Source organism: Papilio xuthus, unplaced genomic scaffold, assembly GCF_000836235.2.
Source record: "Papilio xuthus unplaced genomic scaffold, Pxut_1.1 DF825017.1, whole genome shotgun sequence".
Taxonomy (NCBI): domain Eukaryota; kingdom Metazoa; phylum Arthropoda; class Insecta; order Lepidoptera; family Papilionidae; genus Papilio; species Papilio xuthus.
The window spans coordinates 6654925-6672802 of NW_013533632.1; the positions used below are offsets into that span (position 1 = coordinate 6654925).

General features: G+C 31.0%; 4 protein-coding genes across 6 annotated transcripts in view; 1 reads left to right on the top strand and 3 right to left on the bottom strand.

The window, feature by feature from the left end:
* Positions 1–166: 166 nt before the first annotated feature.
* On the bottom strand, positions 167–4391 carry LOC106126166 (uncharacterized). Its single transcript, XM_013323654.1, has 11 exons — positions 4187–4391; positions 3637–3836; positions 3442–3546; positions 3178–3348; positions 2761–3009; positions 2231–2376; positions 1852–1998; positions 1435–1586; positions 1097–1195; positions 834–1001; positions 167–601 (listed from the first exon to the last, which is right to left on the bottom strand). Exons 1-11 carry the CDS (start codon positions 4284–4286, stop codon positions 474–476), a joined length of 1665 nt encoding a protein of 554 aa, XP_013179108.1. The 5' UTR covers positions 4287–4391; the 3' UTR covers positions 167–473.
* Positions 4392–4747: 356 nt separating this feature from the next.
* LOC106126179 (venom allergen 5) lies at positions 4748–5937 on the bottom strand. Its single transcript, XM_013323671.1, has one exon. It carries the CDS (start codon positions 5824–5826, stop codon positions 4780–4782), a length of 1047 nt encoding a protein of 348 aa, XP_013179125.1. The 5' UTR covers positions 5827–5937; the 3' UTR covers positions 4748–4779.
* A 248-nt stretch (positions 5938–6185) lies between these two features.
* Positions 6186–11793, top strand: LOC106126438 (TBC1 domain family member 13). Of its 3 annotated transcripts, none has more exons than XM_013324110.1 (10): positions 6186–6341; positions 6723–6778; positions 8360–8433; positions 8861–8986; positions 9189–9367; positions 9512–9610; positions 10094–10304; positions 10807–11008; positions 11109–11231; positions 11414–11793. In XM_013324110.1, exons 1-10 carry the CDS (start codon positions 6273–6275, stop codon positions 11532–11534), a joined length of 1260 nt encoding a protein of 419 aa, XP_013179564.1. In that variant the 5' UTR covers positions 6186–6272; the 3' UTR covers positions 11535–11793. The 3 variants fall into 3 exon arrangements, with proteins under 3 accessions (XP_013179564.1, XP_013179567.1, XP_013179566.1); XM_013324113.1 differs by lacking the exons at positions 6186–6341; positions 6723–6778 and adding exons at positions 7477–7731; positions 7970–8050; XM_013324112.1 differs by lacking the exons at positions 6186–6341; positions 6723–6778 and adding an exon at positions 7477–7731.
* Positions 11794–14360: 2567 nt separating this feature from the next.
* LOC106126298 (uncharacterized) overlaps positions 14361–17878 on the bottom strand; it is a 34538-nt gene continuing 31020 nt past the window's right edge. Inside the window, exon 7 of the mRNA XM_013323861.1 lies at positions 14361–17452. Coding sequence (XP_013179315.1) covers positions 17240–17452 — 213 coding nt within the window. The 3' untranslated portion in view covers positions 14361–17239. The remainder of the gene's footprint in view (positions 17453–17878) is intronic.

Genomic DNA, 17878 nt, shown 5'->3' on the forward strand with positions numbered 1-17878 from the left:
TATTTTTTAATAAAAAGTTTAAAAATGTAATTTTTTCAATATTTACTTCCCCTGTATTTAACGTGTTCAATTTTTTTGATTCGCAACGTATTAAAATATCTTTGCTGCTTAATTATTTTTATTAGGAAAAAAAATTTTCAAACTTTGACAGTAAAATTAAATTTTAGAAAATTCTATACAGCCAATAACTTACATTAAAAATCCTGATTTTTTTTTCTCTATGTTTATACGAAACCAATCTAATAACAACTATAAAGAAGAAAACAAGATGCTACAAAACAATTTAAAGGAATAACAAATTATCTAATAATTTAAATATTAGACTACTTTTAAATAATTGAAGTACTGCTAGTATACATTGGTTAAGACGCTATGATAATTTCGAAAGCGGATATAATAATAGAAGTTCAATAGTAGTAATGCATTTTTCTACTACACTGCATCGTTGTTCTGCCCCCGTAGAAATTCCCTATCTATTTCTTCGCAGGCTGGTCCGGTACATCGAACTCACTGACTTGCGATTCTACCAACTGTTTGCTACGTAATTTGATAACAGCATGATTAGGGACGTTCGGATCTTCAATTTCAAACTCGATCAAGCCTGCGGAAAAAAATGTCTCTTTAACCAATTGTTCAAAAGTTTCGGTTATCTTAAGTTAGGATACAAAAGGAATGCTAATTTCCGGCATGAGGTAGCAGAAAAAGAATCTTGGAAACTACTATTTTATATCATTCTTTAGAATTTGAATTGACAATTTTTTTGAAAGATCAAAGATTAGATAACATCACGCACTGGCAGATATTGAGTAAAAGATATTTAAGTCCAAACAAACCTCCTTCTGCAACAACTTCATCCTTGTAACTGTCGCGCATAGACCTCGCCAGTATGTTGTGATAGAACAGGTTGGCATTTGCACGAATTTCACTCGTTACTTCCATTTTAGCTATCGCCTGAATCAAAACGTTCAACTTCTGTCGTGCGTTCAAGACCAATTTGTCGACTGTAAGATACAATATTGTTTAATTCAAAATACTGCAGCAAAAATTTTGTATACTGACCAAGAAACTTCAGTAAAATGAAGATACCACTACTTACAATCAGCTTCCACTTCAGGGACGGGTTGAATAGATTCATCCATCGCGTATTGGATAGCTGCAGGAACTGCTGGCGGTGATCTAGGGACATTCGGAGCACCTAAACCAAATTAAACATCAGAATTAAATCCTAAGTATATTTTCTTTACATTTTTGAAGAAGGAACTATATGTACTATCTTCATTAGAAACACCAATTAATACAAAATGGTCTGTGTCCATTGGTGTAATGTTTAAACCGTCAAGCCAGCAAGCACACTGACCGTGATAAAGTATCAATATGTCTTTGCATTTTTACTACAATTGACATAGATCTATAAGGAATAACATTGCCACTCACCAACACTCGATAGCAATTGATTTATCTGTTGTAACGATGTTTTCATTTCAATAATAAGTCGACCCTTTTCATCTAAAGCTTTCTTAAGATTCTTCTCTTCGCGAACCTCTGCTTCTAAAGATGATTTCAAATGATCTTTCTCTAGTATATACCTAAAAAATTGTACAAAGTCCAATCGATTTCTTAATTAATCTGTTTTTTTTTATTATATTTAACTGAGTATTTGAAGTAACAATAAATTACAGTTTTATATTTTATATGGTGTGATGGAAAAGTTAATCCTATTACAAAATTTCCATGTCTGCGTGCTATTAAAATAATGCTTCTCTATTCCTATTTTAGTTCAATTTTTCAAAGCAAATTAGTTTCTTCACGAAATTGACCATAATTCACCTTGAATATTTGTTAAGTACTCACTGTGCCGTTGTTTCCTGTCCTACATTCTTCAATGAATCAAGCATCAGTATAGCGTGCTTACGGTCTTCAATCAACGCGTTCCTCTTCATACTATTTTGTGTCAACTGCGTCATCAAACGTTCCGATTGATATTGTTGTTCCTTTAATCTTAAAACATCAAGAAAACAATGACCTACTAGTATTAATTTAGTTATCACAATTGAGTTAAAGGTATTTAGTACGTATTATGATTATTACGCTCGCATTTTACAGATATTATAATAAATATTGGTTTCGTCATAAAGGTTGGAAAAAGGAACATGTTGGAAAAAGGAACATGTCGGATCAAAAAGGAAAGGTATTATTCACAACTTCGTAAAAAAATATAAAGTCGGTTAACCTAAGAAGTATTTGATCAAATGCCGACACCAATGTTCCGCGCTGAAGGTTCTTGCAAATGCTCATCACTTCTTCGAGTTCCCAATGCACAGAGTGGAGACTGACATTCTCTTGTTCTTCGTAAAGTTCATCGAGATTTGTTGCTTCCTAAAATTGGTTATACTTATTTAATAATTGCCCCCCCTTAATGAATCCAAGTGATAACAAGGCAATCATAAAATAAATGAATGTTGCAATTCAATTTTCCTTTAGACGACTAGTGATTAGATAGTTTCAGAAGCTTAGATAACCACCAACACTTCTATTGCGGTTATTTATCTATACTATGTTATGACGTAATCAAATATAGGCACAATTGTGAAAAAATATAAATATAATTAAATCAGAAAAATTTTCGATTTCGATAATTTTCACAAATTTGTACATTAAATCAAAAATTTTGAAATAAACTAATTAGTTTCTTTGATAATCAGACGCTTTTTTTAATATTTGGCAATGGATAAAATACAATAGCGTGTTATAATAACATACCTCTTTACGGATTAAATTAGGAAAAGAATCAGTTAAGTAAGCGACTTCCCGGCGCACAAGCTTCAAAGTACGTTCCCTCTCTTTCATGTTTGCTTTTATCTCTTTCTCCAATTTGTTAAACTCGAACTTCCTGTCGTCCAAGTACTCCATAGCTAGTTGCCCCATTTCAGTTGCACCCATTAAGCATTTGCCTTGAGCACGACAGTCTACTTTCAGAGCTTCCAGAACAACCGTGAAGTATGAGGAATCCTACATGAATATATTTTTTAAATAATTGACTTGTGATACGATAATAGAAGCCACCACACCATCTCCATGTTAAGTGGTAAGCAAATAAGACATTAATAATTTACTATATGCTTGAACGTGTATTAAAGGCTATATAAAAGTGTTTAATGAAGAAAAAAGCATAAGAACCTTTTTAAGAATATCTAAAATCTTCTTATACATGACTTTAATAGCAAGAGCGGCGTTCTTTTTTATGTTTGCACGCTGGACATAATTTGCGACCGCTTGTTCCTTTTTCTCGGCTGGTAGTTTTCCGCCCATCTCGTATAATAAGCGATCACGAATTTCCGCTGACGCTAGCTAAAATCATTTTAACGCCACGTGCAAAATTATTGAAAAATAATACTGGTTTAATAAAATAATTTTATTTTTAAATTCATTAGCTTATGTAACCTGTATTCGACGAAACTTTTCCATTTTCTTTTTCTTCGTGTATCTTATGCGATCTAGTTGCTTCCTTTTGTTAAAATTCTCTTGATGTATACTCTCCAAGACTTTCTGGAAAATTAGTTGGCAAAAAACATTATTAGTTTTCGGAAGAAATCTGTTTAAAGCGTAAATTTTAAAAAGTAATGACTGCAAACTCACATCTGCTTGGCTGTTCATATAAGTTAATTGCAAACGTCTATGCTCCTGAAATGCATTTCTTAGGAATTGTTTGTCACCGTACACCACCACGCCGAGCTCTTGCCTTTTTGTTGTAATGTCTTTCCGTAGTTGACGGATATCACGTAAATATCGTCGTTTCTGCTTTGCCAAGTCGCCTTCATGAATTTTGCGATCTCTTTCTGCGAACATATCGCAACATTATTCAATACATAATCATAATAATAGAAACCACTTACAACACTAGCCGTCGTCGGCGACTCCGTCCGCGCGGAATAAAGAAAAAAATCTTAATAAGTAGCCCATGTGTTCTTGCAGGACAAGTTTTACAACTACGTCAAATATAAAACCTGTACACGTTTGTAAGTTAAAATATATAAATGAATACTATGATAAGTCTCGTATCGTATAAGATGGAACCTATTTCAAGAGAATTAACATGGTTATTGGTTACAAACACACTTTAATATCGCATTTCACCTTCATCCCTCCACTATTGGCTTATTCTTAATAAACACATCAAATTTCTTACCATACAATTTGATGAGTCCACGGTACTGGTTGATTTTGTCCTTAATAACCCAATTCTCATCTTGCATTCCATGAATGCGGACTTTTGCAGCGGACAACATTTCTAGTTATTTTTATATACTTTGCTATCAAAAATACTTGATTACTTTTCCACAAAACTTTATTATCAAATCGAATATCAATTGACGTCTAAGTCACCATGTCGATAAATCTGTCTAGCTTTAATTTTTTATGGCTATTCAAGAAAAAAGTTTATAAACCTTCAATTAAATTTTTTTGCCGTCCCATAATTTGGAGACTATTTTTTTTATCTAAAATTGACCTTTTCACACGGATGGTACCAAAAACGGTTAAACGCTTATCTTAATACTATGTTAACGATTGGAACTTCAAAATAAACATAAAATGTACACTAAAGAAATCTCACGACTGATTCATATATTAATTAGAAATACAAAAGCGACTTAAATCGAGTTAACTTATATTTTTCCACTACTTACGTTACAAGGAAGGTTTATCGAGTAAAACGCTGGAAGTGTATTATAATAAAATTTTAATATCAAAATAAAAGGAAGAAACGAAGTATTGAATATCTTAACTAGTGTCCATCAATTTGTTCTGCCCGTCCGGATCGTTGACAACGGAACACAACGCTCTGTGGGTTCGATCCCGACAATGAGTGCCTTGGGGACAATTGGCGCAAGTTGTGCCGGCTTCATAAATTGGAAAACCTTCTATGTTTCCTGCCGGACCATAATTACAGAATGTGAAAGCAATGATTTTTAGATCTCTTCGTTTTTTCTTTTTCGAAATGTTATCCATTGAACCACGATATAAAGGGGACTCCACATTATTGTCTTTAATAGTGGTCGCAAAATCTTCAAATCGGGAAGCTTGTCCAGATGTCATGTATCTTGTCCTACGAAGAATATTTTCTGTTGTTGTCGATGTAGTTGTAGCTTTCATATCATTAGCTTCAAATAGTCGTGCTCGTCTCCTTTTACGAAAAAGAACACACGATGGTTTCCGAACTGTACAAAGAGCTTGTGAGCATCCTAATCTCCACGTCGAAGCCCACGCTGCGGCCGAGTACCAATGAGCATTACAACCGCCCGGTGCGCTGCAATTACTGAGTTTGAATGACCATACGTTCTCTGGTTGTAAAGATCTTGAACCGGAGAACCATGCCCCTACAGCGTCCGCAAGCAACTGCGCTTCCGTCACCCTGGGCACCACGGGACGCACGTCCATGTTTTGCAACGCGTTAAATCTTATTGTGTTTCGACACTCATCGTGGCGCTTTTGACACTGTCTGGCCCAAACTTCGGCCATCTCCTCAAGTTCGTAATCCCAATATAATTTTCTCATATTTGTAGCTGGCGGTTGAGCAGCTTCGAGGCCCATGGCGATGTTGTCCCTGTGTCTATTATGTAACAGCAATATTTGGTACCTCATCCAAGTTGTCATTCCAGAGACGTATAAACGACGACTAGCTTTATTGTTTGCCGCGCACAAAGTATGCTGATCTTTTATAGGACAGTCTGGATGTAAGCAATAATCCACCTTGCTCTGCGTTTTGTTCTCATCGCTGTATACAACTCCATATAAAATTAAAAGTGAAAATAAGAAAATAAGAGACATTTGTATTGCATAGGCTCTTAAAAAGTCTAAAATCAAAGTAAATTAATTGAATAAACCATTATAAAATTCTTTACGCTGCCAATTGACATTTGGTGTTACTTCTAGGCTTTTGTCATTTCGTTAATTCGAATTTCATTATTACAAAAACTGTGTTAAGATCAACTTCTAAAAATATTCATTTAAATATATAAAAAAGCGTATCGTGACTAACATAGAAAAAATAAAATTAATTTATCACAACTCTTGTAAAAATAAAAAAGTTCCTCATGTTCTGTTTTATCTACAGGTGAATCATTTTTCTTATCTTTTCTGGGAGAAGTTTGATTATTCATGTCATCAAGCATAATGTCATTAAAGTCCTGTTTTATGGAACTCACAATATTTTAAAGTATCAGTTTATATAATAGCTAAAAGTATATATTTCCACCACACCGGTTAAATTAAAAATGCTTAATGGGTTACGAAATCTTGCAAATGTTTCTGCGTGGCGCAGTTTTGATCATGATGCTTATCGCGTACTTTCTTAATTCTGAAAGCTTAAATTTACTAGCTATCGGTCAATTTGTAAAAACAGGCGTATACGGAAGCTACACGATCATCACGTTAGGCCTGCTGTGCGAGGCAGCCCTACGTATTCACTCCGATATATATGTAGAGGCATCATTTCTGTTAGGAGGGGTTCTATTTAATACTCTATGTGCAGCTATTGCTTTTATTGACTTTCAAAAATATTCCATAGGCGAAAAGTTAGACATTGCTCTTTTATCGATACTTTCAAGTATCGTATTCATAATAGATTTTCTATTCCTTATGTTTACATAACATATAGTCGTATAATTAATGGCCATTCTGTAAGCAAGCGAATCGCGATACGACAGATATGTTTTTATTTTTAGTTTGGGGCCGGTTACGATCTAAGTGAAATGGACAAGTGTATTGAAATAATTAAAGGGTAAGTCAAAGTAATAATTTTAAAGTATTTTTTTCCTATTACATAACTAGCTATTGCCCGCGATTCCGTCCGCGCAATATTAAAAAAAAACTTAGTAAGTAGCTATTACATCCTAATGTTCTTCCAGACTATATCCTACATTTGTGCCTAATTTCATCGAGATCCGTTGAATCTTTCTGGAAATGCCTTCTAACCAAGTATCCATCCATCCATACATCCAAAGTTTTACATTTGTAATATTAGTGAAATATAGTAAGATAAACGTTTCAACATATTAATGGTAATGTAAAATAGGTTTCAAATGCTATACGAGCTTCATTGCGCATGTGAGTGAAGATTAAACATTATTTAACTTTATCTGTCCTCTGTTATTAAAACATACAAACTGATACAAAAAAAAAACACCATCGAAAAAAAACAATATCTACAATATCTAATATTTCTACTCTTCAACATTATCTTACTTCAGCCAAAATGGTCAAAATGTGAAAACTGGATAATAAAACAGTAAAATCATAGTTTTTTTTTTTTAACGTAAGGTCAAAATAAAAAAAAAAAACAGTATATAAAAGAACAACAACTCATTTTACTCAACAAAGACGTAACTGAAATCGATTCTTAACTTTTAGATAAATCGATATTCGCAAAAATTGTCATCTGACAGTGACAGTTATGGTGCCAGCCAGCCACATAATCTTAACCCCCACCCACCTTAGCCCATGGTAATTTTGATCTGTGTATGTTTTATTATTCTGCATTGTAATTTTCTCATTTAAAATAATTCAACATATTTAACAAATTAATCCAGTGCCGTACAGAAGTTGCAGTATTTTTTTAAGTCGTAACGTAAAGTTAGTTTGACTAAGAGAAAAGATTTCGCTAAGGTGGAAGTGTTTATGCAAGTATAATCATAATTTAGAGTTGAGTTATGAAATGAGTTTACACAAAGCAAGGTATACTTATTTTGTCATTTATATTTATAAATTAAATAATACGATATATTAACAAACGTAATATATGTTAAAATAAAATGTATATAATTAATCAAATAATATTTACACTATACAGGCTGAATCTTAATTAAAGTAATAATTGGGGGCGTGCTACTTTCCCATATATTAGGAAATTGGAAGATAATTATATCATTCCATTAAAAATAATCATTAAATTGTGTGCCATTATTATGTTTAGCAACAGGTCTATGAAATAAATAGAGGATCAAGTTGCAGAATTCTATCATTTTTTGAAAAAAATCATTAAAATGTACCATATGTTAGTATGAGTATTATTATTTTGCACAATATAAAACTTGCTACACTTCTTGCTAATTCATATAAAATTAAAGCAATACACACTATTTTCTATTAGGTGATAATTATAATCACAAGCTTGGCTAAGTAAAATGTATTCGTTTAGCAAATATAAATATATTATAATCCTTATATGCAGTTTCCAGCTTATTCTTTTGTATAATATGTGCTTGAAATATATTTAAGCATTGCAACCTGTATCTTATTAGTATTTACCTAATTTCAAGTGATAATTTAAAGATTTATAGTAACATTTATTATTTCCTTACAGAATCAAAGCATTTGAAGAAATTTTGGAGCAAGATGTTATTGATATTAAAGAACTGCAGAAGTTGGCATTTAATGGTAAAACTTATTTTATGTGACTTATGTGCTTGTTTTCTAAATGAGGAGCTAAAAAAATTTAAAGCTCTGAGTAGGTGGCGGAAGATCCAAGAGATGTCTATTATCTGTCAACGTTTTTAATGACTGTGCCGAAATTGAAATTGAAAAAAATATGATTCTGAAATCGGAATGCATCCACAGTTGGAAAAACAGCTTGATATAGATAACATATGGTCTATCTTAATAAAATTACCTAAAACCTACACTGTGATCCCAAAGTAAAAGTAATGTAAAAAACTAAATCATAAAATTATCCTGTTTTGATATCCTAAAAATACCGTAACAAAATTCCATCATAACCTGTCCATTATTTTAGCAATGCTTAATTGAAAAACTTACATTGATTTTATTATTTAAATATAATAATTAAAATTATGTTATTTTATAGGTGTACCTGATGATAAAGGATTGCGTTCGTTAGTTTGGAGAATATTGTTGCATTATGTACCCAAAGAGAAATCTTCAAGAGAATCTACACTTTTCAAAAAACGTCAACTTTACAAGCAATTTATTGGTATGGCCATAATATTTCTTTTTTAATTACCTTTACCCTTAAATCGACGAATTTTATTGTAGGAAAAAAACTGGTATTTTTTTAGTAAACTCATTCTTACGTAATTTTCTAATTCAGCCTGCAATGTAACGCCAAAGATCATTTAAAGAATAGCCATAATTCTTTCTTACGATTTATTAATAAAATGATTGTTTGTGATTAGATGAGATAATTGTCTCTCCTGGTGGTCCAGCCGATCATCCTTTGAATATCAGCCCGGATAGCTCATGGAGTACTTATTTCAAAGACAATGAAGTACTGTTACAAATTGACAAGGATGTCAGGAGACTGTGCCCTGATATATCTTTCTTTCAATCGGCAACAGAATTCCCTTGTCTTGAGGTAAGATAAATTATATAAATAGAAGTTGCTGCAATTTCCAAAATGGGGGAGTAAATCTAATACAGTTAACATTTTGTAAATTCTAATGTAACACAGGTTGATGACAACAATTGAATATCATCAATATATCTTTTCATTTTTTAGATTGTGAACAGCAATGGAGTTAAAAGATTGCATAAAAGAGTTGAACAATCTGTTTTAAAATATTCTACGTTGGAACGGCGTGGCCTTGGTGTTGCAAAGGTATAAAACCCAAAATTTATTCTACATATCATTTTTTTTTTAATTCCTTACAAAATTTATTATAAAGCTGATACAATAGAATTCTCCTTGATTTTATTAACCTAATAATTTAAAACATTTTAAAGTCGTTATCACTTTTAATTTGATTTTTAAAAGTGATTATTAAATAATGAAAATAGAAATTACACATTCAACAATATTAATAAAAGTGTGACATCATTTAAAATTAATGTGTTGTAATGTTTTTGATAATTAGTAAGACCTTTCTATGAACTTCACATCTTTACCTTTATCATAAAAATATGTAGTCATTTTATAAATATGAATTATTATTATTAGAGCTTAAATTTATAGTTATCTAGTTAAGATACAAAATAAGACGTAACACAGAACATTTTATAACTACAAAATTAATCATAACATGACTTTCCGATAAAACTTTATCAAACTTTAATGTGTCATTTTTACTCTTAATTTTTTCAGCTTAGCAATGAAATACGTCGCTCAGAAAGTATTACTACGGGTGACTATGCTCCATTGAACGAAGGTTGCGAAGCACATTGGGAGGTTGTGGAAAGAATGCTGTTCTTGTACGCCAAGTTGAACCCCGGACAAGGTTATGTCCAAGGAATGAATGAAATTATAGGGCCTATATATCATACATTTGCTATTGATGCTAACAAGGAGTATAGAGGTAAGGATATATTTGATTGAAGAGAGATTGCAGATAAGCCATTTCACTCCGTCAGTAGATCATCGGACTATACCTTCAGAAGAAAATATAACCTATAAAAGACACCACTGATAAGAAAAAATGCATTTTGCTTACTATAGATGTCAGCACTGTAGTAGTAAATATACCACAGATAAAAAAAATAATCTACTTTATATACAAAGTACTTTAGTCATAACAAGGACCATCTAATTTTACTCAACATTTAAAAATGAGAATTTTTTTAAATAGTTAAATTAGTAAAATAAATAAGGAATATATTTTTTGTATTAATTAGCATGGCGTTTTAATACTTTGACAGATGACAGTTGACTTAACGCTAGCGCCATCTACTAGAGCTTTTAGTTATTCTTCCCTTAAGTTATTTCTTTCTATTCAACCAGTTAACCCTTTCCACGCCACTGTTATTTTGTGTTATCTGTCTATGGCACTGAATGTGTTTATATGTTCATTTTATTTATAGAACACGCTGAGGCCGACTGTTTCTTTTGTTTCACGAATCTCATGGCGGAAATTCGTGACTTTTTCATACGTACATTGGACGAAGCGGAGAGTGGTATCAATTATATGATGAGCAAGTTGAGTGAATGCGTCAAGAGGAATGACCGCGTCGTCTGGGATCGTATGGAGAGGCAGGAACTCCGCCCGCAGTATTACAGCTTTAGGTAAAAATGTCATAATTTTAAAAGTATAATTAATTTGTCAGCTTAACTAAAAGCTTATTCAGAGATAAGTTTGAATATGCACTTACATTTTGTTTTTCAGATGGCTAACTTTATTACTGTCGCAAGAATTTTCTTTGCCTGACGTCGAAAGATTTTGGGACTCCCTATTCGCGGATCCACATAGATTTAATTTTCTCATTTACATATGCTGTGCCATGATATTGTAAGTAATTGAAATTTATTTAAGCCGTTATTATTTTAGTATTTTCTATTCAATATTAACGAAATATGAGTAAGTATTAAAAAGTAACTCATATCAAAGACTTTAGTCTATGAAATTTTATGTCTATGAAATGATAACTGTCAAATTCGGAACATTCTAGTAATTTTTTTTTTTCACAACAGATTAGTACGAGATGATCTACTTAGCGGTGATTTTGCATCAAATGTGAAACTACTGCAAAACTTTCCACCCATGGATGTATCCTTGATATTAAATAAAGCTGTAGACATATCTACAAGGTAATTTTCCCTTAACTTCACTGAACTAACACTTGTATTACTATATATTGTCATTACTTCACACTTTTTGTGGGTATAAGTCAAACTAAATTATGACAACCCACTAGCGCCACTGTGTTAGTCAAATAGTATCACAAGAACCTTTATTGTATGGTCAAAAAAGGATGTCTCGGCTTAATAAGAGAGGCGCTACTATCGCGGTTGACACAAAACATGCCAAATATGACATGACAGTTGTAAAGAAATTGCGACCTTTTTTGACTGACGGGTGATCGAAATAAGCTATAATAATTTACTTTGATTTATGCCCACCGGGTCAGATATCGTTGGTCTATAGTAAGCTGTCTTGCCATATTTTTTCTTCTATGTTATTATTATGCCTATGAAGGTTAACATCTTTTCTGACAAGTAACCGCGATAGTAGCGCCCCTTTGACTCGATCAGATTTCCCAATATATTAATACAAGTGGCCATATGTTATACTCTAAGGGTCTAGAATGAATATTTAAAAGAACGCACCGGTCATTAAGTACACCAACAAATCTCGCACTAATTTTGATATTTTTTATCTATGTTGTTACGAAGACGCATGTCGTAAGTATTCGTGATAGACCCCTCTATAATTACTAATATTTTAGTCTAATGTTACATATTTGTGGCGTTGGAATTAAATATTTTAAGGGCACTAAAATTAAAACAATAAGTACAATGTTTGATTACAAATTACTTACCTTTGTCAAAAGTGCGTGATGTAAATTTATTCATGGAATATTTATATCAAAAGTTCATTAACATTCCATATTTATTTGTTTTAATATATTATTGAATCATCACATAAACGTACTATGTATTTTATTGTATATATATTTATATAATCACTATGTATGTTTAATAAAATAATTGATGAATTATTGTCCTAACTGAAACCAATTTGTTTCATAATTAATGTTAATAATTCTCTAATCGATAAAAAAATTGTATAGCAATCATTTCTCTCTTTACATAAACATAGGCTTTCACTGTCCGTCATATAGAATCCGATATACGTATACTCATTTAGGAATTCGGCAGTGAAAACCAATGTTAATACAAAATTATTGTATTTTTGCACTAAATGTCCTTAACATTAAGTATCTTTTATATATTCAAAAAACAGATTTTTTCGAATGTACTTTTTGAAAATAAAACGACTGTATAGGACTGATTATCGTAATGTTTTTTTTTATACAAATGTACATGTTTTAATAAAATGTATCTTACGTATCAAATATCGTGTAAAAACTTGTGTTTTATTTATAACTTTTCCTCAATCGTGAAATACCCGATCAAAGAGAAACAACTCGACAACAGGAAAACATTTTACAAAGATTATTTTTAATATATTTTTTAACGATCCTATTTGTATTTTCAAATATGGTATTTTTCCTTAAAAAATTACCTACCAGTTGGTTTCTATTAAAATATCGTCATCCCTGTCATTGTCTTTGACAAATGAGAAAACAGTATGTTGTAAACGGAAATTACGTCTCAGAAACCCAGTTTTTATCGTCATTCCCGAATATTGGGGTACCTATAGGCTATCATAAAATACAAGCAGAAAAGCTACAAGCGCTCTACAATTTTATTATTACACTAGTTGTCGTCTGCGCGAAATTTAAAAAAAAAACAACTGGCATAATATGTGTTCTCCCAAACTATGTTATCTATCCATGCAGCCATTGTGGAGATACCTACTAACAAACATCCATTCATACATTCAAACATTCGTATTTATATTAGTAAAATAATAATCGTTCCAACATAAATAGTCTGATATATCTACCTAAATAAATTAAACTAGTGACATATAACTTTAGTAATTAATTTTGAGGTGTATTGAAATAAAACGAAGTAATTCGCCTTTAAAAGATTTAATATAAATAATAATTACAATGTAATCGATTTTGTACATACTCATTGATTGATAATAATAGAAAGTAAATATTTTTTTATACAAATATAATGTCATTTTATATCTTTAAATACAAATACAGTTAAACATACTGTTAAATGTTATAAATGATGTACTCGTTAACAGAAAATTCATTATTGATGATTAATTTTTTCATTATTTTCCTTTTCAATTGAATCGAATGAAATAATGCTGTATTATAAACCTTAATGACAGGATTTTACTTGAAAATAAAAAACTTAATTAAGGAACATACAAACATGGCAACATGAAACAATATTGTAGACGGAGACCATGTTAAACTAAACAATGCACAAACTAATCACAATATTGACTTAAATCTAACGAGAGGATCTCATGGCTTACAACACCAAGCTGAAATAAAAAGGCGGCTAGAATTATAATACTTTGCCAACAAAAGGCAATAACACTTTCAGTGCCACTACACAATATATTGATTTAGCAAGAGAGTCCGTAGCTCTGAATGTGTTAATCTAACCTTGAGATGCCTCTACTGTAATTCTGTTTGTCAGTTTCATTGGATATATTAAAAATTTATATTAAAATGAAAAAAAAACATTGATAAAATGTTCATTACCTGTACAATGTTAAAAAAATGTTTAAAAAGCTTGTATAAAGAAATGTCCTATATTATAATCACCTACTTGAAAGCACCTTTATAAAATAAAATGGCAAATACATAAATGCTCAATGTTCAAATACATAAATCTTCATAATTAAACAAATTATAGCAATTATGACCAAACTTTTGTGCCCAATGCAGCCGGTCCAACAGTAGTCAGTTCATTTTAACACAATTTTTTATTAAAAAAATTATATGAATGAAATAACCTGTAAGGTAACAAGAATTAATTTGTTTTCTACTATTATTTAAATCACTGTTATGAGCATAGTAATATCATAAATACCAAGATGTTAAAATATAAAAATAGATAAGCACATATTAGGTGTCAAATATAACACATAGTGGATGTTGAAAAGGAAAACTTATATTAATTTTTGAATGTTTACAGAATGATGTTTGCAATAACAATGATTACACAAACAGCCAAACAGTTACACAAATTGTCTAAATCTAGTGCAATACATCTATTCAAACTGTTGCTAAATTTTACTGGATATAAAATATTTAATAACATAATTTAGAACATTTCCTAAAGCATCAAAAAATTTGATAGTGAATTACAGTTTTTCTAATATAACATAGCTGAGCTTTTGAAAAACTACTTTTCCGTCTAAAGCTAATCTTAATATGTTTTTTTTTAACTGCGCTAGAGCCTGCATACATCATTCATTCATGTGGCACTGTCTTCATTAAATTTGCTGTTCGAAAACTATAAAAATCAAAACGAAAATGTAAAAATAATTTAATATCGTAAAACATCAATAACAAACACAAAATAATTGTGGATCACCTAACTATACCATTCTAATTACCTATCTACTTTACTAACGCTATTCCTTTTGTAGGGGCACATCTAAACATTTAATATATGCATACATATTTTTACATAGGATGTTTTAATTTTGACTTTAAAATAAAACCAATCCCCAATTTTCATTCTACTTTATTAATTTTGGATTTGAAATAATATTTATTTTATTATTACAATTTACGTAACAGAGAGTTTTCACAGAAGTTATAAACATTTTTTTGAACTGTATACATTAGGGTACCAGTCAATTGAAATTGGGTATCTGTAAATTAATCATATTAAACCTATCTCCATACTGTAAATCGCCACATGCGTAAAAAATTTACTACTTACCCAGATTTAAACATTGTGAAAAACTATAAAAAATACTTTCATTATTATCAAAATAATTTTAGATAAGCATTTTATGTACGTTTATGTACTTTTGTGATGTTTATGTATTAAAAATATAGAGTAATGCAGTTTTTATAGTATACGACAATGTTACCCTTACCAATATCATTCCGATCGAGCACCCCTATCCTTGTCACTTGCGACTAAACAGTACACATAAGGATCATATGCTAAAATAAAAAAGCTACATATAAAATTTTAATCCATTTAGGTGATCAGATTTATGAAAAAAAAATCGTGTACATTCTATTGGACGCAAGCGTGAAGTCACGTTGAAATGGCTATATATAGGTAATCTAAATCATATACATATATCTTAATCAGTATGGTTACCATCTAACAGCGATAACTGTGACATACAAGAACATTATTTTTTTTGTCGAATATATCTTAATATATATAAGTCATGAAGATATACTCCATTAATATATGGATAAGATTATATTTGTAGAATAAATGTTAGTTAGTAGCTGCCATAGAAAATCTATTTGCTTGTTTGTTTTGTCAACACCAAGCCGTCTAAATGTGAAATAGAATTCAAATATCAGTTAAAATACTATTTATTAATAGCAGATCTACTTATGAATTATAATGGAATTAAAATTGTACCCCAAAATATAGTGTTTTATTCAAAGAATAGCGTCAACATGATATGGTATAAGATAGCCAGTTCAATCATTAATAACTCTATTGTAAAAGAGTAGCCTTACTGTTTCCACTTATGAAACACTTGTTTAAAAACATATGTCATCTCTTTACTCTATGATAATATGTTTCAATACAACTGTTATTGGAATTTCACAGATACTAAAATAACACAACAAAGCGTCTATTCCAGTTTAAGCATCTATTTCAGTCATTTATATGTTTCCAATACTATAGCTCAATCATTCTTCAAGATTATAATACTTTTTTTTTATAAATAAACATATAAAAATATACATTTAAATTATTTTTAAACATTATTCAACACAGATTCAACTTAGCAACAGTTCTAAAATAAATTATTATGTTGTTTTTTTTTTTAAATAAAATAAGATAATTTAAATATGTTGCAATCATTTTGAAATGAGCAGAATTGGCATATTCACTTTAAAAATTATTGTAAATATGATTTTATAATAAGAATTTTTGTTTCTCTCCATCTTTTTACTTTACCATTTCTCATCTCAATCTAATGATATTTTGAGATTCTCTAGTGATTTTTAAACATTCCCAAAGTCACATTTTAATATTGCCCTCCGCAGGATCGTTAGCTTGCAACATCATTTCCCTCTTTCTTTGCGAAACTAGCTAAAATATATGAATGTATCACAAACTTGATGTAGGCGACACTTGCATTGTTTACATACATAATCCTAAAGACATTTTAATTTAACAATTGAGATGGAATATTCTATGAGAAGGTTTTATTTCAATTTCACAAAATAATTAAAAAAATATGAATAAAATGGATTAGCAACGCAGCCAATTTCGTAAATATTTTAAAATAACTTATTTCTGTTAACAAAATATTACCCAGACATATGTAAAAGGAATATGTATGTAAAGAAAGCGTTAGGCCGCAAATACTTAGTGAAGATAACTATTATAATGCGCCGCTTGATTCAGGGCAATAAATATAAACCATCGGTCACTAACATAAATGTTAGAATTTGTAAATATTTGACCTGCTACATACTCAAAAATTCACTAATGAAATAATTAACAAAAATATCAATGTATGAGAGTAGAGGCCAGACTTTGTTATATGTAAATTGTACAATGAACACATATACTTTCCTGATATATGTTTCGATAAGTTGCAATTAGAGAAATCGTAAAATGAAATAGCACCGAGTAAACACCAAAGTGGGGGATATAATGCTAGACGTATAAGCAAGTGTTACCGGTGCGAAAGGGGGCTGTTTACTGAAGAACGCAGCATTTGCACTTAGGCTTCTTCTTGATAGTGACGTGTTCTGGCTGCAGGGGCTCCTGCGGCGGCGAGCGTTGCACCTCAACTTGCCCAGGGTGCACCTCAGGCACCGCGGCACCATTCTTAGTGCCGTTCATAGCTTTCGGTGGACTCTGCTGCACGGGGCTTGCCACTTTCGTTTGAGGGGAAGATGGCGGACTAGCCTGTCAGATCAAAATTTCATTATAATTTATCGCCTCACAATTCTCCTATGTGGGATAGAGCTAGAGTATTCTTACAAATCTTTCTACAAGCCTTATAAAATAAAATCTACTGGACAATTTTTTTTTCTATTAAAAAGCAGTAGTACAGTTTCACTAAGTAACCTATGCTATATTAATTACTAGAACTTTTTTTTTAAAATTTTACTGTTAGGATATTTTGGGTAAGAACTAGTATAAAATAATTTTGATCTGGATAATTATGACAGAAGTATCACAGTGAACTGTCCCTAGAACGAAATAATTCAAACAAAATTTTGAGCCAACTACTCCTTGTAAACTGGGTTAATCTAGTTTTGTTTCGAGATAGTTGAAATAGGCCACTTGCAATGAGACTTAATTAAACCGTCACAAAAATGGCTCTTACAT